The 20,758-nt window shown below is 47.9% G+C and overlaps 1 protein-coding gene across 1 annotated transcript; it reads left to right on the top strand.

Annotated features, from left to right (window-relative positions):
- The first annotated feature begins 614 nt into the window (after window positions 1–614).
- On the top strand, window positions 615–7,893 carry RHOU (ras homolog family member U). Its single transcript, XM_059841597.1, has 3 exons — window positions 615–966; window positions 1,751–1,809; window positions 4,878–7,893. The coding sequence occupies exons 1-3, from the start codon at window positions 642–644 to the stop codon at window positions 5,331–5,333; spliced, it is 840 nt and encodes a 279-aa protein (XP_059697580.1). The 5' UTR covers window positions 615–641; the 3' UTR covers window positions 5,334–7,893.
- The last annotated feature ends 12,865 nt before the right edge of the window (window positions 7,894–20,758 follow it).

Here is a 20,758-nt window from a genome sequence, read left to right as displayed (position 1 = left end):
CACAGCAAATACGCCGAGAGCACCCATCGAAACTCCAGGGCCCTCCCGCCCTGCTAATCGCGACGCGCTCCCCTCAGCGAGCCGAGCGCTGCCCGGCAGAGCCGATCGGACCCTCACGGCGCATCCGCGGGCGGCTCCGCGAGCCCCGACGGGCGGCACCGCCCCCTCCGTCGAAGCCAGCCAATGGCGCTGCGCGGCAGGGCGAGGGGGCCAAGGAGGGGCGCGCCCGCACGGCGGGGCCCTCCCCCTCTGCCCGCCCGCTGCAGTCGGTGAGTGCGGGGCGGGGCTCTGCGGCGCCACCTGGCGGCCGTGCCGGGCCGGGCCGCGCGGCGCCGGCTCCTCCCCGCGCCGGCGATGTCACGCGGCGGCGCGGGGCCGGCGGCCGGGACTCTGGCGCGCGGGGCGCGGCGGTAGCAGAGCCGCCGGGAGCCGCCGCCGCGCCGGGAGCCGCCGCCACCTCCCGCGCCCGGGAACCGCCAGCGCCGCCGGGGCTGGCTTCGCGGCGGTCGCGCCGCTCCTGCCGGCCCGCCGGGGCCCCGCACCGCTCTCCCGCCGCCGCCGCCGCGCCCCGCCGCCCCCCGGTCGGCGGCCCCGGGCAGCGCGCCGCCCCCCGGGCCGCGGGGCTCTGCGTGGCCGCGCGGATGCCGCCGCAGCAGGAGGGCGAGGCGGGATACATCAGCAAGCCGGTGCCGCCGGGCGGCTGCGAGGTGCCGCCGGTGCCCCCGCGCAGGGTGCGCAGCGGGCGGGCGGCGGCGGCGCTGGGAGCGGCGCTGGGCGGCCGCTGCCGGGCGGCGGGGTCCGGGGCCGTGGCCGGAGCCGGGGCCGGAGTGGGGTCTGAGCCGCGGCGCAGCATCAAGTGCGTTCTGGTGGGGGACGGCGCGGTGGGGAAGACCAGCCTGGTGGTGAGCTACACCACGAACGGGTACCCCACCGAGTACATCCCCACCGCCTTCGACAACTTCTCCGGTAAGTGACCGGGGCGGCTACGGGCACCGAGGCGGCGGGAGGGGGTTCTGCCGTCCTGGGGAGCGTGCCGCTCCCGGGGCTGTGGCTGCGCTGCACGGAGGGGGCGCGATGTCCAGGTTCGGTGATTTCATTATGGATTTATGGGGAGCAGGACTCTACAAAGCAGGACCGAGCTTGTCAGGCTGCCATCGCAGCCAGCTGCACCGGCCGGTCTCCGGTGTAACGGAGCCAGGCTGGCAGCGGGTGTCATGCCCGGCCGCGCGGCCAGAGCCGGGCTTTAATTGGGAACCCTCTGGTGGAGAGCTTAGCGCTCTCGGGGACGTGGGAAGCGCCTAAAGGGCAGGTTTAAATCCTCGCCTTGTCTCCCCATTACAAAGGGGGAAGTCCAGGGGTTTCTCTGCGGTTCAGCGGGGGCTTTTCGTGTCCCGGGCGTGCTGAATTTGTAAGAGGAAATAAATCTAAACCCCTCTAGCGGGAGAATATCCCAGATTGCTGGGCTCGCTCTCCGCGCTGCCTGCGGAGGACTTGTGCCGTCACTGCCTAACTCATCTCTTGTAGTAAAATGAATTGGAAAGCTCTGAAGGGCTAGCTTGTGTGCGCCCTTGTGTTAGCGACGGGCTCCCTTCCAGCTCTGCTAAGTTGTTAAATCTGAAATAATTGAAGAAAGGGCTATTAGAGCTGAGGGATGGTAAATCTTCCTTTTTAAAAAAATTTTTTTAAACGGAAAACATGTAAAATTGAATTCACCATCGTTTTCCCCCCCTCCCTCCTTTCTCTCCAAAAGCTGTTGTGTCTGTCGATGGGAAGCCAGTGAGACTTCAGCTCTGTGACACAGCTGGTCAGGTCAGTGGAGCCACTTTCTTGATTTAAGTGACAGCGGGAGGGGAGAAGTTGTTGCTGTTGCGCAAAGTAGTCCTGCAAATGACTTCATGGATTTGAAAGTATTCCCAGTGTTTGATCATGTTGTTATCTGCTGTCATTTTCACTGCTGCTTAACTCACTGCTCTGCCTGTCTGTTGAAGGGTGGGGGACGTACTGTTTCACCATATAGGGGCTGGGCTCAGGCTGCTGCTCTGCTGGCTCAAGCTGCAGCTCTGTTTAGCCTGACTGGAAAGGCTGAACATATTGGGGATTCAACGGCCACCTGGTTTTCTCTTTGAGCGGTTGTAACCGTCTTTATTTTTGCTAAATAACTGCTGGTTTAAGAATTAGGGTGTTTGGCATATATACATGCAAAGCAACCCCAGCTATAGGTGTCCAGAGATAGAGACTGTGTTTTTGGAGAGACAGTAGGTGTCCAGAGATAGAGACTGTGTTTTTTGAAAGGACAGAAGCTGGAGGGAGAAAAAAGTACTATTGAGTGTTGTCTGTGGAGGCTTCGTACTCGCCATTCCCACCCATTTATAAAGTGCTGCTGCCACAAAGCTGAGCTTTGCTGTAATCTGCAACCTGAAGAGATGAGGGTGGCTGATGCCTCTCATCTCCTACTTTGGCTGATACACAAAAAAAGCCCATGTCTTGCTGCCTCAGATTTTCTGGAAGACCCAGGCTTGTACCACCCTGAGCAGTGTGCAACACTGCTGGCCAGGGATTGAGGCTGGATAACCAAAAGTAGCCAAAATTATTTTGCTACCTCGCTGCATTTGAAGGCAGTGGGAGTTAGGGTCCTGTGCAGCTTTGTGGATCTAGGTCTATGCCTTCACCAAAACCACGCTGAAAAATCTCAGTGGTCTTAACATACAAACCTATTTAGATGAGTAGTAACTGGGTGCCCTACTTAGGAATGGGGCTTTAAGGACTATGCAGTAGTAGAGAGCAGTGTGCACTACAAAGCAGAGCTAAAATCTTACAAACAGCCTTTTGCAGGTAGTGATATGAAGTCAAACAGCAGAACTGTCCCATGATTTTGCATCCTACTGAAGAGATGGGGTGGTACTGCAACAGTCTTGGCTGTGCATGTTCATATGCAGAGCATGGCAGGTGAAATTGCCATCGGATGACAGGCTGTGGACATGCAGTGCCTGTGGAAATGCAGCTGCAAGCTGCAGGAAGGATTAACAGGTCCTGTCACCCCTTGCCTTCCCTGCCCTTAATGGTTAAGGTGTTTGCTCTGGTGGCCCAAGTGCAGCTGGGATGAGTAAAGTAACTGCCTTTAAAATGAAGGGGTTATCTAAACTGACAGAAATTGTCCTGAGTAAAAGATTCCTGGCTGGATACTTTGATAGAACTGCTGCTGGGAGATGGCTGCTGAAATCTGGAGCTAAAGAAAGCACTCCAGGGAGCGGGAAATTCTGTTTCAGCATCACTAGCCCGAAGAGGTGTAGAATCCCTGCAGGCCATGTACCTACCATTGAAATGGCTGAAGTGTACTTAGGATATAAAGGGAACTGTTTCATCTTAGTAAAAACCCTTCAGATCTAGGGTTTGCTTCCAAAGCCATTGAATTGAGCCCTTTTGAGGTTTCACATGTAGCAAGAAGAGGGAATTACATGGCAAGGTACCTTTCTGCAAACCAGCCCTGTTGTTCAGAGCAGCATCTCAGTAAATGTCGGGCTTTTCTTGAGCCGAGTGGTAAGAGCTTGGTTTCCTCTGAGGCTCAATCTGAGAATCAAGAGAGCTAATGAATGTTACTTTTTTGACTGGTGTTTTATAATTGTCTATCTCTCTCAGAGATACTGCTGCAAAAAAATTCATTTGAGCAGAACAAGATTTCTGAGGCTTCCAGAGGGCTTTAAACTGCATATCCTGGGTCTCCAGAGGCTTTAAAGCAAAATTTCACATCTCAAAAATTAACATGCAACTCGCAATTCATCAGTAAACTGAGAGATATATTCAGCTTTATGTTTCTGTGCCTTTTCAATTCCAAGCATTTGAGAACATGGTCCATTTTAATTAAACGTCACTGCCGCTGAGGCAAATCCTACCTGTTCAGGCTGCTACCCTGGTTTTATCCTGCTGTCAGCATAAAAGCAGCCTGCCTGCCTGCCTGCCTGGAGTAACCCTTGCTTCTAGCTGCATTCTTCCATGAGGATCAGCACACCTTTGTTACCATGAGGTGTTTCACTTTCTTGTGGCTGCGTCCTGAAGCTGAAAAAGGGCCTTGCTTTGCTGGAGTTTGCATAAAAAGAAAAAAAAAAACCAGAAGGGTAGTGCTGGGAGGCCCGTGTGCAGTTTGTTTGATGTGGCATGGGTGGGAGGGAAAGGTAAAGCTCTTACTCTATGCCATTGGCATGTTAAGCCTGCACATTGTAAGTCATTATTCCTCCCATCAGATTTAAATCCCTGGGCACAATGGCAGGGAAATTATTCCCATATCCTGGAGGATGTTGCTAAGTAGTTACCAGTTTGAAAGCCGACTCCAGGAAAGGTACTCAGAAAGGTACACATGCTGCTGCATATCTTCTTTGCCCTTGCCCAGGTCTGTCAGCAGAACAGCTTTGAGGTACATGGTGCTCCTCCAGAGCTGCTCACTGACTCACCCTGGAAGAGGTGGGTCTGGAGAAAGTGCTCTCTCCCTCTTCAGTTTGTGGCTTTCTGTGCCGTAACCGCTTCCCGCAGCTTTGCTTCTTTGCTGAAGTAAGGCAGAGGCCTGTGTACAAAGAGCAGAGGAAATATTTAAGCACTTGAAATAACCTGCAGCATTAGTTGGAAAATCTCAGGTACGCGGGGAAGCCACCACCTTTGTCCTGTGTGCCTGATGGTGGCAGGGTGCCTGCTGGCTGGCAGCCACAAGACCTCAGGCTGGGTACAGGTGGCTTCTGCTTGGGTCACACCTTGCTGAGTGGTCTGGATGTTCATTTTGGGGTGCCTGTCAAGATGGCATTGGCAGGTGGTCCTCAGTTTCACCAAGGCTCAGGGCAGGCTAGAGCTGCTCTTTCTGTGGAGTGCTAACACAGTTTTGTTCTGTGCAGGATGAATTTGACAAGCTCAGGCCTCTGTGCTACACGAACACGGACATCTTCCTGCTGTGCTTCAGCGTGGTGAGCCCTTCGTCCTTCCAGAACGTGAGTGAGAAGTGGGTTCCTGAAATTCGCTGCCACTGCCCCAAGGCACCCATTATCCTGGTTGGGACACAGTCAGACCTCCGGGAGGATGTCAAAGTTCTCATCGAGCTGGACAAGTGCAAAGAAAAGCCAGTCTCGGAGGAGGCTGCAAAGCTGTGTGCTGAGGAAATAAAAGCCGCGTCCTACATCGAGTGCTCCGCTTTGACTCAGAAAAACCTCAAGGAGGTCTTTGATGCAGCCATCGTGGCTGGCATTCAGTACTCGGATACCCAGCAGCAACCAAAGAAATCCAAATGCAGGACTCCAGACAAGATGAAAAACCTCTCCAAATCCTGGTGGAAAAAATACTGCTGTTTTGTATAGGGGCTGCAAGGACCTGAGTGCTGCTCTGAGGAAATCAATAGAGGCTATATTAGCTGAAATTTCAATTTGTGTCGTCTTGAGTGTATAGTGTAGATCTGTATGTATGTGTATATGTTGCTACTGGATGACTCAGTTGCCCTTTTGAGGATTGCAGAAGGATTCTTAGTTAAATAATTGCTATATATCAGGTCTGGCACCCAGTTTTGTGACCAGACCTTCTCATTAAGGAGAAAAAAAAGCACCATGTGTCTGTGAGCATAGAAGGATTTGTCCAAAGGATTCAACTTCTTCTGTTGTAAGGTGTATGTGATGGGGCGGAGCACAACAGAGGCCTTCACTGCCAGGGCTTTGCAGGAGGAACGCACAAGCAACGGTGGAAATGTAGAGCTCTGTACGTGGACGATCAAAAGGAAAAATAACACTGTGCCTCCTAACTGACATTTGTAGCTTTAAAACCCCACTCCTGCTCTCTTTGTGTCTTCCCAAGCCAGTGCTCTTAGGGATCACTTTTAAAAGGGTATGCAAGAGGTGTAATCTATACGCAAATGCCATGGTTAAAAAGGTCATGGGTATACCTTCAGCGTGTGGTGAGGGAACCTAATCCCTTATGGAGCTGACATCTCATTTGTTCCCTCCTGACTTTCAGAAAGTCCTTTCTGTCCTCCTTCCCCTGCCTTTCCCAGGAAGCCGAGTGGAAGCCCAAAAACATGACCAAGCTTTTAACTCGCTACCTCGAGCAGTGGCAGTTTCCTCTGTGTTTTTGCAGACATGACGACAGTTCATCTATTTCAGCTCAAAGGAATGTAAATACTGTTGTGTTGGGATTTTAATTTTTTTTTTTTTTTAAACGATGTAACAAATACCTGTGCAGCACCATATAAACCGCATCTGGTTTTAAGTCTACAGCCAAGAATTCCAGGATGCCCCATTTTACCTTTTAAGGCTGCTAAACAAATAACAAATCAGGCAAATTGAGATTTATAACAAGCTGGACTCTAGAAACTGAGGCTGCTGTGTCCCTTTCCCGATGCTATTTCCAACCAAGTTAATGTTTCCCTTCTAAAGGCAATAGTCACTTCTGGTTGAATCTTATCCATGCTCATAGTTGTGAAATTGTCTGAGGCCATCCCCAAAATGTAACTGATGATTCTTTTTTTTTTTTTTTCCCCAGATCAGTCCAACAGATTAATTGAAATGTGCCTAAAATGTAGCTGAGGGATCAACATAGAGCTGAGTGTGACCTGTTCTCTGACTGAATCTAGTTCCTACTGAACTCTAAGCCTAATTGCAGTTCTAGTGAGTTCAAGAGACCCGAATGATAATGGGACTCTCTGCAAGGATCAGTATTTAAACCTGTTCTGCAGAGGACATTTAGTTTGTGCTGTCTGTCTGCCTTTTTTTATGGCCACAATTACTTTTTTCCCTCCCCTAGATAGTTCAAGATCAAATTATACTTCTGTTTTTTTCCCTTTGGCCCTAGCCTTGAAGTGACCTTTTCCTTAGTCTTAAACTGAACTGTGGTGACAGAAGGCCAGAACCTTTTTTCATCAGAAATGAATCAATGTTTGATACAAAGAACTTGTGGGGGCCATGTGAGTTGATAAAGCTGACCACAGTTTACCTCCTGGCCCATTAAGGAAAATGACACTATGTAAATGGATTCTGGCTTATTGGCATAGGCTCCACAGACAGTATTTTTTCCTTCTCTACAGAAGAGTGAGTGCAAAATGGGTAGTGTTCCATCACTGAAAACTTGAAAATGGAATGGAAATCTTTATCTTGGGCCTATTTCAATAAAAATATGTTGGCTTCTGCACTGGAAGAGCCTGGAAAAACAGTTTCCATAGCACAGAAACTGGATGCATTTGACTTGGTTGCATCTGGTTGGTAATGGTTTAATGTTTAGTAGTCCTGAAGTTAACATCTGAGCCTTTATATTTCTTACTCAAATGCTTTGACGGGATTTCAGATACGCAGTCATGCCAACATCTTGGCGAAAAACAAAGCTAGATTTCTCCTGGGTGCTTTGCTTCCCTGTAAAAAACAGTCTTGGTCGCTCAAAAATGTGGGATTGAGGAGGAGACAGGCTTGAATCTGAGCAGCTTCAATTTACCAAAATAACAAAATTTCCTCTGCAAGGTCATACTGCTTGGTATCATGCTGAACTGGAAGCAGTAGGTTATACTTTATAAGCAGCCTGTTTCATAGTCTGGAGTAGCATTACTTTTGAATGTAGCCAGCTGTGACTGTTTCTGAAGATGTGATTTATATACAACTTGTTATAGCCCTTTACTAGGTGTATGTAAACTGAGGTCTAATAACTCTATGGATACTGCTCTATGTGGGGCTACACAGGGTCTAGGTTTTAGAAATCTTACTTTTAAAATTACCAGTATTTTACAAGCATAAATGAGGAGGAGATGCCTCTATGTAGTCTATAATCTGATGTGCCTTATAAAAAAACTCTCTTCTGTTTTCTAAGTGTAGGCTATATTCCAAAAGAAATATTTCATGTGAGAATGATATAAATGAGGTATTTGGAAATAAATTCTGACCTGTGTATGTGTCTGCCTCTGCTGCGTGCTCGAGGAGGCTGGAGGGCAGTCCCTTGGCCATGCACTGTGCTAATACCCAGCAAAATACTGGGTCTGTGCTCCCAGTGCCCCAGCAAAAGGCCTCTGCCCAGAAAATACAGCCTTTTCCTGCACTGTCCTATCCTCAGGGGGCTGGGCTGGGTGAGAAGGGTACAATGGCCAGCTTTCTGTCTCCCTGCCAACACAGCATCTTGCCGTGCCACATGAGGTGTGGACAAGCTCATTGTGCCTGGCCCCGAACGTGAGGTCAGTGGCAGGGAGCACGGCATAACTGGGGTGTTTTGCCTGCTGCATGTTGTTCCATATGTGTTCTGGGGAGCCAGAGGGCATTTTTGGAAAGCAGAGCCTTCTCCATTTTGACACCATAGGTCTTGCCACTGCTTTCTGGGTCTTGCCCCTCATGCCAGGGCCAAGGTGAGTGAGGTTTGAGATTGTTTGTGCCCAAGAGCTGGATGGCTGTGGCGCAGAAGCCTTCCACCCTTCAGTGCCATTGTTAGCCAAGTGGGGAGCAGCATCTAGACCTCCAGGCATTCCCACAGACCCAATGTCCTGCTCCAAAACTGCTCCGGAGAGGGTGCTTTGCTCTGGACCAGCCAAGGTTTGTAAACTGTCCCCATTGTGTTTGTTTTTCTGGGAGCTGAGAGGAGCAGGCATGCTGGGGGTGCATACCAGGGTGCCCTCCTGTGCCACCTGTCTCTTGACTTATAAGGCCAAGGCATTTTCAACCATGGGAATGCACACAACCTGCACAAAGTAGAGGAAGGAGATCAATGCACAGTTCCTCTTTCTCATGGTTGATTCCTCACTGGAACAAAGCCTCGGCTTCTTCTGTTTGTTAAGTGCCAGGCTGGGCACTGCTGGGAGGCTGGTTCACCTGCTCGTGCCTGCAGCACAGTGGCCCTGCCCAAGAGCCCAGCCTGCCAGGGGGCTCCTTGCTGGGGATACCGGTGTTGAGTTGCCAGTGCCCCTGGTGATGCCTTCAGAGATCACTTCCATGGGGTTCCTGTGCTGCAGAGAGTGGAGTTGGGATGTGTTGTCTGGAGACCCTAGTCATCTCACCTTTGTGTGCTGACTTTGCAGGAAAAGGGGCTAGCTTAGGGTCCAGAACCTGCTCTTGCCAAATCCTGGCACAAAAATCCCTCTACTGCCTGTGGGGCATTGATTTTCTGCTGAGGCAGGCTGCTGTCTTGTGCATCCCGGCATCTGGACAAGGCTAAGGCAGTTCAGGTCATCCTTTACCCCAGTGTAACTTTGTGCCTGGATGTGCTGCTGTGATCAAAAGGCTCCCTCAGCTGCCCTGCTTCAGATACTGGATGGGCTGGCAGCTGAGGCTGATAATGAAGCTTACTGAAGTAAGCCCACTGTACTTAAGGTTTCCCAGAAATGCTGAAGTAGCTGATGGTCTGTGATGGATGAAAGTTCCCAAGAGAGGAACTTTCATATGAAATTAAACTGCTAGGAAAAATACAAATTGGGGGTTTTTTTGTTAATGGAGAAAAAAGGCACTTATACCATTCCCCCCCCTGGTGTTTAGTGGGTTGGAGATACTTCTAGGGTAGGATTGAAGGTTAACTAGAGCTGAGACATTGACAAATGTGACAGTTTGTCCTTACAAGGTGTCTGTAAGGATATTTCACCACACTCTTACTTTGCTTTTCGTTGTCTTTCTAGACACCAGTTACCACAGAGAGGGAGGCACTGCTTCAGGAGACAGGGTTTTTGTATGACCACATGGAGCTGACCTAATGTTGTCATATGTGTCATGCTTAAACACTGAACCTTGGTGAAGCATGTGAGTGCCCCTACAACAGGGCAACCTTTATGAGCTCTAGTAATTTATGTGCTCAGGGGGTTGTACAGAAGAGATCTCAACTTCTGCCTTTAGTGTTGCCCTGGCATGCAGCAAGGTGAGGAGAGAGGAAAAACAACTGCTCAGGAAAGAGTGAGACATTATAAACCTCAGGAGAGCTGGCAAAGGGACTCCAGGGCAAGGGGGAGTGATAGACACTACTTTTACCTACTTTAGTCATAAGCAGATTAAAAGAGCAATTAGAGTAATGTTTGAGGAAATGAACAGCCCCAAGGAGGGCTGTTAGGTATTAAAATACAGCCTTTTCTTTGGGAAGTCTCAAAGCTGTGGATAGCTGGAAGTTGGGAGGAAAAATCTCTGTACACAATAGGGAAAAATCACTCAGCATTTGCTTGGTGCTTACATTCTCTCCCTAAGCATCTGTGCTGACTAGAGACAGGATGTGGGATGAGGTGGATCTCTGGCATCAATCAGCCTGACTGTCCCAGTCTATTTAATGTTTTTGAAAGAGCAGGATAGGTTTCAGGCCAGCAGCAGGGCCCCAAGATCCAATGAGACCTTCTGAAGCCTTAGCTTCCCACATTGCTGGCAGCCAGCAGGAAAATATAATGGTTGAGGCTTGTTCATTACCCAGTTAGTGCAGTCCTCTATGCATAACCTGGGGAGCAAGCAGTTGTGTGATCCAATGAATTTTACCATCTGAGGCAGAGTATTCTTCAGCACTGCTGATTTATTTCTCCACAGTTTTAACAGGATGAATAAATCAGTGATGTGTATGAAAAAAGGCATAAAACCTCAGCTTGGAGCAGCTTTTTATTCAGCAAGGGAAATGTGTCTAGAGAAGGAAGCGTGAGGAGCAGCCCTGCTGATCTGCAAGGGACTGTTCCAGTCTGAGGAGCTCTCCTGGCTGAAGGAGACCTGCATTAGACACTGATTCAGACTCTAGTGCTGGAGAGTGTCCCAAGTATCCCTTGTTCCCTAGGTCTGTGCATTTTTGTTGGATCCTGATATTATTTGGAGGCAAAGGAGGAATAATTTCTCCCAGGTCAACAGAGTTGCAGACCTGTAAAACTTTATGTAGCCTGAAAAAGACTCAGGCAGGGATCCCTGTTGAGCTTCTGGCACTGCAGGTACATTTATAACAACATTGCCTCTCTGTGGCACTTTCCCCCTGGCTTCACTGGGAGGGAGGAATACTGATCTTCTCCTGCTGCTCAGACTTTGCTCAGACTTTTGTCCACTCTGTGGACCCCTGGGATGAATCTCCCACATACCTATCTGATGTTTCTCACTCTTGATCCACAACTCATTCAGTTAACTCAAATTTCCTAAAGCCCTTCTCTCTGGGAGGGTAATTTTAGCAGCAGTAGCCAATTTGAGTTAATATAGATGGGATAAATATGACATGGGATAAAGCATGATCCTTGTCCAGATAGCTGCTGCTTTTCCTATCATGATGGAATGTTCCTGGCCATGTGTGTTCCCTGGGCTCTCTGTGGCCACCTGGCCTGTGTGCCTGGTCACAGAATCACTTAGACTGGAAAAGACCTTTAAGATCAAGTCTAACCATTAACCCAGCACTGCCACATCTACCACCAAACCATGTCCCTAAGTGCCACATCTGCACATCTTTTACATCGCTCCAGCGATGGTGACTCCACTACTTCCCTGGGCAGCCTGTTCCAGTGATGCCAGCCCCTGAGATGCTTGTTAACAGTAGCAAAAAACAAGTTCAAAGCGAAAATGTGACTTTTATATTTGGCATTTCCATTTTCAAGTTGCTGATGGAGTAAGAACTGCATGCATGGTGTCCTGGCGTTTGTCCTGGCAGGCACTTGGTCTTCCGTGGTTCAGCAGGGATAAAAGCACCATAAAATGGCTGTACCGTTTTCCTGTGCCTCACTACACTTCATAGTCTTACAGTAGAGGAATGCTGAACAAGATTTATCTGAGGGCAGTGCTTGGACTGTAGCCCCTGCTCCATCACGCTCTCCTTCCACAGCTGCCCCTCCCCTGCATTCCCCTAGGCAATTTTCTTATTTTTAATTCAAAACGTCATGTTGCCCAAAGCCTGGTGCTCAGCATTTTTCTGCTGCCTGTGTCCCATTCTTCCATCTTTTGAGCTCTGTCATGGCCTTTCCACATTTTAATTACAAGCTCAGCAGGCACCAGGTTTCCCTGTTCCTCAGGGCTGAGAAAAACCACTCCTTTTATTTTCTGCTTGTTTTCGTGCAATCTTCTACGACGCACCCGGGTGAATCTGGGGAGATGACTGGCAGCGTGCTGCAGAGCAAAGACTGAAGAAGATTGGGTGGTGATAGTGAGGGGTAAAGTCTCTCCTGCTGCTGGCTGTTGTGGTGATGATAAGGCTGCTCTGAATGCAGGGGCGGCTGTTGACTTCTCGGGGTGAGGGTGCCTGTATCTGCTGGGCTACAGGCAGAGCCCTGGCCATTTTCAAAGGGCTTTGAAGTAGCCTCTGACAATCTCCTCCGGGAGATAAGAGATTGCAGGGAGAGGAAGGCGTTCCTGGAAACAGCTTTAACAGCATGTATGTTTATCTAGGCTGGGTAGCCCAGAAGGAGGCCAAAACCTGGGCTGCAGACACCTGAGAAGATATGCAGGGATTTAAGCAGAAAATGCAAAGTGATGCCAAACCTCAGGGCTCCAAAGTTTAAAACAATCAATTTTCTAGCATCTGACTCAAGCCTGCAAGTGAATGAGGTAGTCATGGGTACATCCCTTCCTCATCCTTTCAGTATCTGCGTGGAGCTGTTACTCATGGATTTGCCTTCTCCCTCGCAGATGTGGCTGTTGCTGCTCGTGTGGTTGCCCAGGACAGCCAGGCCCAGAGCTCCCACACCTCTGGGTGTAGAGAAGTATTATGTAAAAACACATTTGCTTTTATTTGTTTTAAACAGAGCCCTCGTTCATCCCATCACATCATCTCTAGCTCCAGCATTGTAGGAGGTGGTGAAGAGCAGTTTACAGGTAAGCAGGTGGCCAGATGACCAGGAAAATGTCACAGGGACTCGACTGACTGCCTTCTCTGTTTTGTAAACCACCATTGTTTTTGTTTTTTTCCTCCTCAGCTAAAGAGTCACAGCTTTTATATAACTCCTCCTGATAGAAGAGTTTCTCCACCCTATCAATCACTTTGTCTACTGTCCCTTTGGGTCTACCCTGGCCCCACCAACCCAATCCTGAAGGGCAGAGAGCAGAGCTGCACGCAAAGTCTATACTCCTGTTTTATTCTTCAGCACTCTTCCTGCTACTGCCCAATATTTCACTGGTGATGTTTCAACAAGTTTTGCTGTTGAACCTTATCCAAAATTTTCTGGAAATCCAGCCATCCTGTCCCTAAGACCTCCCTTATCCTCAAAAATGCCTGTACCCCATGGAACAGCAGCAGCTTTCCAGAAGCATTTCCCTTCAGAGGAGACAGACTGGCACTTTCCCAACAGACCATATTGTTCATGTGGTCCATTATGTGACTCTTTCTTGTAGTATCTACCCTCTGTGTGAGAGTGTTGAGAGAGTGATACCAGCAAGGAGAAACTGCCCAGGGATGCTTCTGATCCAAAATTTTAATGGATCTAAGATCTTGACAAATATGAAAGTCAAATGACTGCTTTCTGCATCATCCCCTCCATCAGGAGGACACAGATATGGAACATTTCCTACTGCACCACAGCACTATGAGGCTCCAGTACCCTTGGCTAAGACTTGCAGGTGTGACGAAAGTCATTGCCACTTTGGTGGGTAGCTCACCAGGGACTGTTCAATAGTTTCACTGATCACTGACCCCGTGGAAACCAAGTCCCTTTATCATCATCCAGGTCTGATTGCATTAATCTCCAGTTGCATTTTGCCTTTAAGAGGCCACAGATTTTTTATGGTGCCTGAGGTGGGAGGCAGAGCAGCAGTATAAAATAATGTTCTCCTGCTGAAGTTCTTTGAGAAAGAGATCTTCATGTCCTTCTTCAAAGTATAACTTAAACTTATTTTGACTCATTGGACAAATATTTTGTGCAGGACATGTCATTTGCCCAGTTAGAATGAATACTCATTACATTTTGTAAAAATTACATTGAAAATGTTCCCATCATAAATTTGGCCCTTGTGCAAATACGACAATTATGCTGGCAACCCAGAGAGCAGATTTGGCCTAGTAATTTCAAAATATTCCTAATTTTCTGGGAGAAAATCCCAGATTTTCAGCAATACACAACTGCTGTTGCTTGACTTCAGGCAATGGAGACACTTGGTATACTGTTGCTCTATTCCAGGAAACAATGGAGAATGATGTTATTATAGCTGCTGCCTTTAGCAGGAAAATGCAAAAGCAGCAAGTTGGATTCTAACCTGATTTTTAAAGAGGTGAAACTTCCCCTTTTTGCACTGGGAGCTTACTGTCAGGATGCAGACAGCAGCCTGGGGATGCAATCAGGCATTTTACCTTTGTGAATCCAGAGAAGCAACGGTTACATTCAATGCTTTTGGGAGCAAAACCATCAAAATACTGATGAGAAATAGCAGACAGGAGGCAGTTGGAAAGCCTGATGATGGAAGGATGCCTTGATAAGCACCGTTATTGTTGGGGATCCAGGCCAGAGTTTTGGAGTTCTTCATCTGAAGGGTCAGCTAAAGCAGTCACTAAACCCCTTTAAAGTGCCACAAATCCACCCTAATTGAAACCAGGTGGTTCTCACTGGAGGCTGCATTTGCCAGTAAAGCTTTGTGGCGTAAGCCAGGACTGGCTGACCAGGAAGCAGCCCCAGATCCTCATTGATCTGCCACAGTTCAAAGTGAATCCACTTGTCCCAGCAGCTTTCTTATGGGTCCTTTGTGTCACTTTTCTGTGCAGCTGGGGCCTCAGCATTTATGAGGCTTGAAATATTGACCTATGCTTTGGATGCAGAACACCACAGAGGAGAGAGTGGTGGAAGAAATGGAAGTGGCACTGGGCAGGGTCAGGGCTGCAACAAAGCAGTGTCCTGGGACTGCTGGGGCTCTTCACAGTCCTGACGTTGTCATTTCTGTAATGAGCAGGATAAAAAGGTGTTTGAGGCTAGGAAGTACTAGATCCTAGGCTCCTGGTTTAACACAAGCCCCCATTTGCTCTGTAACCTGTCGGTGTCAGAGGCGTGTTTCCACTGGAGGACAGCAGTTGCTGCACAGGTTCCTATTCATTTTCCTCTAACACTGTATTTCTCACCCAGGCACTTCTGTTTCTGATGATTAGGAATAAAGGTGACAAAAATATAGCACATTCTGGTGTTTACAAACAGTTTTGTCTCCCTGGGTTGACCAGAGTGGAGGTCCTCAGGACATATTGTCCATAAAATTCCCATAATGGAAGAGCTTGGCATTGCCCTTTCCCCCCCCCCCCATTTCTCCTTTCCTATTCTAGATGGTGGTTTTATTCCCAAGAGCAATATTCCAGATTGATAATTTCCCTGGATGCTGCAATCAGGCTGGAGCTTGTTTCAAAGACTGTTCCATTGCCTCCCGCCGGTCTCCACAGCTGAAACACGTGGCCTCTCAAAAGTGAGCACTTGAGTGGGAAAATGTGTAATAAATGGAATGGTAGCACTGATGGTGCTCATTTGGAAAAAGAGATAATCTCCTTTGTTTGCACTGCCACATGTTAACGGGGGAAGCATCTTGCTCAATAAAGCTGGTGCTGGATTTGTCTCCATTGCCTAGAAAATCCTCTTTAATCTTGTGAAATGCTATCTCTGTAATAAGACACATATCATGACCTGCATCGCTTTGCTTTTTCCCCTCTATTGTCTTGATCCGATGTGGTGCCAATTTGCAAATATTTAGTAGGATTAAAGCATTAGGCTTGTGCGAGGGGGAGAAGCATCATGTAATGTGAAGAGAAAAAGAAGAAACAGAATTTATTGAATAAATATGCTTCCAGACACTTTTTACTCAACACTTGAAGTCTTTTGGTTTTACTTCTCCTCCAGCAAGCTTTGCACCCAGGCAATTCATGCCTCCACATTTTTATGGCTGCTAATAAAAATTAAATGTTGTTTGGTCCTTTTGTCTGCATTTTGACACAAATAAAGACCTGATTTATCTGTGATCCATTTGGCAGTGCTTAGAGGTGGGATTTCTAAGCTCTTTCTGGGTAGCTTAGAAAGGCCTTAGCTTCGTGTGCTTTTCTAAGGCAGGTGGGCTGCTTACGTGAAGAGAAGGAGAGTTTAGGTGAAACAAAGAGGGACAGAGGTGGGATTTTCCCTTTGCAGTCTAGTGCTTTGGCCTGCAATCTCAGGTCCCAAATCTGCTCCCGGTTACACATTGTGTAACTCTAAAATAACTTGATTTACAACAGCCCGCTCTGGATTTAACTTGGTGTAATTGATGGCAGAGTCTGGTCCTTATTATTCATCCTGCACCCAGCCAGTTTAAAGGGTCAGGGAAAATATCTGAGGAACAGAACTGCCTTTGATCTTTGGTTTAATATTTCTGCTATGTTTTACATACACAAGGAGCTATCATGGCCTTTTGCTAAGAATTGTTCGACAAGGAGAGATGTGAAGTAGTCTCTGTGGTCGTGAGGAAGCTCTGGAGTGATGAAGTGTAAAGTAGAAATGGGTGAAAGAAGAAGATGGATTTCTCCTGCTGTTATTCCCACTAATAAGTGGGAATATATACAGGTAAAGAAAAATGGTTAGTGAGTATACAGCCTCTTTTTTAGACCTTTAATTTGAAATTGTTGGTCTGTGACACAGAAAATGACTTTGTGAGCATCAAAACTTGTCACAGTGGGGTGGTTGCACCCAAGAATTCACATTTGCCAGCATATACCCTACACCTGCAATAAGCAGTCATTATTCTAAGTACAGTGGAGGGGGAAAAAAAGATATTTCAGTTTACTGTTTGTACATGCTAACTTTTGTGACATCAGTGGTGATACTTAATGTCCTCACTGTCCCAGAATGTAACAGGAAGTGTCAAGAGGGTTACAGAGAGGTGATACACATATCTGCAACGCCTGTTCCAGATATTCACCAGGCCCCAGCTAATAAGTTGTATCTGATGCTATCTGAGCATAACTTGCTTTTCTTCTTTGCTTTGCAACTCACCTGTAGCAAAACAACGGATGGAGACTCGAGAGGTGCTTTTCAACACCTTTTGAGAAGCTGAGCAGCGTGGCTTCCCCAACGTGCCAGCAGCTCAGGTTTTCCTTTGGATCCTCTTCAAATCAAGTTATCAGCCATGCAGAGTAACCAGTGGTCAGAGGATCAAGATTAACCCTTAGGGACTGTTTTAAGAGGCTTCAAGGTATTTCCATTATCCAGCAAGTCTCCAGGCCAGGCAGACTGTGATGGCCACTATGGGTTTTGAGGCATCAAAGAGGAACAAAAACCTCTGTTAGGGTCTCATTCTCTAACTCTGTTAAAGTCGGGTGCAGATTGTGCAAATAAGTTTGTAATTGTCCAAGGGCTCAGCAAGGTGGGTGCAAACCTGAGGTGGGAAGGAAAACAGCACATAAGCACAGAGTCTGCTGCAGGGAGAGAAAGCCTCAGGCAGTGAAAGGAGTGGGTTTGGGCTTCAGAAGTGTTTTACTTTTAAATCCCTATTCCTGGCTAGAGAAAACTCATTACCACTTTATGTTGAGATATCTGTGAGGGACCTGCCTGCAAAATTATAGTGTCTAGGGAAAAAAATGACATGAGCATACATTTTCAACAAATTCCTTGTATTGATCAGAAAAGGAGGCTGTCTTTAAAAGCTGTTCCACTCCTTCAGCTGAATACATACCAGGAATGAAGTGTTCTTCAGGTGTGTATTGACATTTTTATCCATATAAAGCACTGCTGCCCCGTTAAAAAAATCTGTATATCTGGTGCATGTGTGTAAATTTTGTCTGCTTCTTTTGCATATTATTTCCATGACTTGTTGATATTCAATCTGGTGCTGTGGAAAGTTGGCTATTTTTCACCTCACACAGGGAATTAATTATACTTTTGCCATTCTGACTTGCAGAATTCATGCCAGATAATTTTTGTGTAAGATTAGGGGACTAAGCAAACCTATGAAAAGCCAAACAGCCCCACAGCCCCCATAACGAGGGACAGGCAATCAGAGGACAATTAATGTCCTCAGGAAGGTTTATGCATTTTGGCTTGCATCCAAGCACAAACATGATAATGGCTAGAAAAAAACACATTTGTCCACAGCCTGTGCCAACTTTTAGCTTGAAGTCCATGAACTGTTCCATGTGTGACAGACTGATAGGACAGCCCCATGGACAGCCCTGTGGGTCTCTGCTCATGGGGTGCTGGGCGAGCAGCAGCAGTCCCTCTGGGTGAGTGAGATTCCTGCAGCCCTGCTTGCTCATATGTCCTGCAAAAAGACCCCCATCCTGCTCCATCCTGTTCAGGACATGCTATCAGCAACGTGTGCCAAGCCCCAAATTGCCTGGATCCCTGGATTACAGCTGCACAGAGGACACTTACCAGTTCTAAGCTCCCTGCTCCGGTGCTGCCCCAGCTACACCCAGTCCCTGCAGAACTAAGGGGTCCAGGAATCCCCAGGGTGTGCTGCACACACCCTGCCCACACAGGCCAGGAGAAAAGGAGGGCATTGCCTCACCTGGAAATACCTGAAATTCCTGTAGACCACAGGTGCTCCCTCTCTACAGGCTTACCCAGCATTCGCAAGGATCTTCCTTCCCTATACTCCAGCTTTTCCTCTCTGCCTCCTCACTCCTGGTCCTGCCTAACCTTGGCAGGGCAAGAGTTCACCCTGTCCTTTCCTCCTGGGATTGCACGTCCTCTCTTGGACTGTGCAAGGGTTTGGATTGAAACTTTGCCTTGTGCGGCCATTCCTACAGTTTTGGAGTGGGTTTTCCTTTCCAAGAATCTGCTCTCCAGTACAAGCACAGTGAAGAAATTTCCTCTTGTAACTAGTCCTTGAGCTTAAAAAACAAATACAGCTTTTCTTTGAAACAGGCTGGTTTCATTTGATAGGTTTTTAGTTTTAAACACAAAGGCCAATGTGGGTTTTATGTCAGCTCTAAGAAGCCTTAATTTACCCTTTAAAGAACTTTCATTTGCCTTCTAGAAACCTGCCCTATAGTTGAACCTGGAGGGCTGAGCAGGATTCCTCTCTCAGAGTTCCAAAAAACACCCTTCCATGTTTCTCACAAGGATTTTGAACACCCCCAAAGAAGGATCACAGGCTCCAATAAATGCACTGTATAGGATATCGTGCCCTGAAACTCTGCCCACGATGCAGACCTGGCCTGTAATCCCAAAGTTTCCATTTCCCTTTGTAATCTCAAAGCAGGCCCACCAGTTTCCTGGCTAGCAATGCCACTTGGCCAGACCATGAGCTCGGAGATTTTACAGCAATTTTTTCTTTGCAGCTGAGTGTCTGTGACCATCCATTCCCTCCATCGCCTGCTCACTGCTCACGGTCCTCGCAGAGCTGAGCCCACAAACATCAAGCAGACATCCATGCCCAGGCACTGTGATCTTTGTTTCACCCAGCCTGAGCACACAGGGGTGAGCAGACACGAGCCACAAGTGAGTGACCTGTGCAGGAAAGCCTCTCCCAGGCCCCACAGACAGAGGTGGCTGTCAGTGATTTAAAGCTGCTGTCGGCAGAAAACAAGGGGACGATGGCTCCGCTGCTCTGCACACAGCAGGGAGCAAGGGAGCAGCTATCAGGCTCAAGCAGGCCTTGCTTTGTGTCAGCAATAGCTGCAGGGTCACAGGAGGATTCTGTTATTAAAGAAAATAAATTTGGGTAAGTTGGGCAGTTATCCTCCAGTGAGCTGTTTGAGACTGATTGATTGGGCCACAACTGGTACCAGGAGCATGAGGGCTCTGACCGACTGCTGCTTTTACAGCCCTACTTCTCCTTCTCCCTCCTCTCCACTTTGTTTTCTTTAATAGATGAGCAGAATAAAATGCAGGTGAACTCTGTGAACTGCAAACAATGGGAGCTCAAAGCTTCTTGAATTGAGACATTCAGGGGCAGCACAGTATGTACTTTGTGCTGGGGCAGGGCCTCGGTGCCTCTGGAGGAGAGTAAGCCACTTGTTTGGAGCACACACAGCATCAAAGGGAATAAAATGATGGCATTTGAGAGAAGGGAAGGGGAAAGGGGAAAGAAGGGGAAAGGGAAGGGAAGGGAAGGGAAGGGAAGGGAAGGGAAGGGAAGGGAAGGGAAGGGAAGGGAAGGGAAGGGAAGGGAAGGGAAGGGAAGGGAAGGGAAGGGAAGGGAAGGGAAGGGAAGGGAAGGGAAGGGAAGGGAAGGGAAGGGAAGGGAAGGGAAGGAGAAAGGAGAAAGGAGAAAGGAGAAAGGAGAAAGGAGAAAGGAGAAAGGAGAAAGGAGAAAGGAGAAAGGAGAAAGGAGAAAGGAGAAAGGAGAAAGGAGAAAGGAGAAAGGAGAAAGGAGAAAGGAGAAAGGAGAAAGGAGAAAGGAGAAAGGAGAAAGGAGAAAGGAGAAAGGAGAAAGGAGAAAGGAGAAAGGAGAAAGGAGAAAGGAGAAAGGAGAAAGATCAAAGTCTGAGCTCTGGTCCATGTTCCCATGAAGGGAAATCTGCCTCTCCAAACTCTGCTCAGCGACTGCAGCTTGGAAGGAGATAGTAGCTGAGGACTTGAGAGGAGGCAGGCTTGAGAGTGCTGAGAAGAGAATTAGTATGTGAATGCACAAAAAGGAAAATCAAGGTGATAAAGGGGAGGTTTCTTCAAGAACTTGTGCAGAGGAAGGGATGTGATTAAGAGGACAAAAGAGAGGAAGACCTCTAGAGGAAGTAAGCACATGTTTTCTAGGCCTCTCAGTGTAAACAAGACCAAAAACATGCCAGTGTTAAACTGGGTAACTGGGAACTGAGGGGTTTCTGGCTATAGACCACAGTCTAATACAACTTAAAAAGAAACTCAGTAGTGTATGTGAATGGGGAGGTAGATGATATTGCCCATGAAATAGCTTGGAGGGCCTGGAGAGACCAAGAGATGTAGCAGCAAAGTACTGCATCAGGAAAAAAAGTAGTA

Source organism: Haemorhous mexicanus, chromosome 3 (genome assembly GCF_027477595.1).
Source record: "Haemorhous mexicanus isolate bHaeMex1 chromosome 3, bHaeMex1.pri, whole genome shotgun sequence".
NCBI lineage: Eukaryota > Metazoa > Chordata > Aves > Passeriformes > Fringillidae > Haemorhous > Haemorhous mexicanus.
Note: the sequence above shows the minus strand (reverse complement) of the source record. Positions and strands in the feature narration are given on the sequence as shown.

Coding starts and splice junctions, on each gene's coding strand:
- RHOU (XM_059841597.1), top strand. CDS start 642: ATGCCGCCGCAGCAGGAGGGCGAGGCGGGATACATCAGCAAGCCGGTG. Junction 967..1,750: donor CGCCTTCGACAACTTCTCCG/GTAAGTGACCGG, acceptor TCTCTCCAAAAG/CTGTTGTGTCTGTCGATGGG. Junction 1,810..4,877: donor TCTGTGACACAGCTGGTCAG/GTCAGTGGAGCC, acceptor TGTTCTGTGCAG/GATGAATTTGACAAGCTCAG.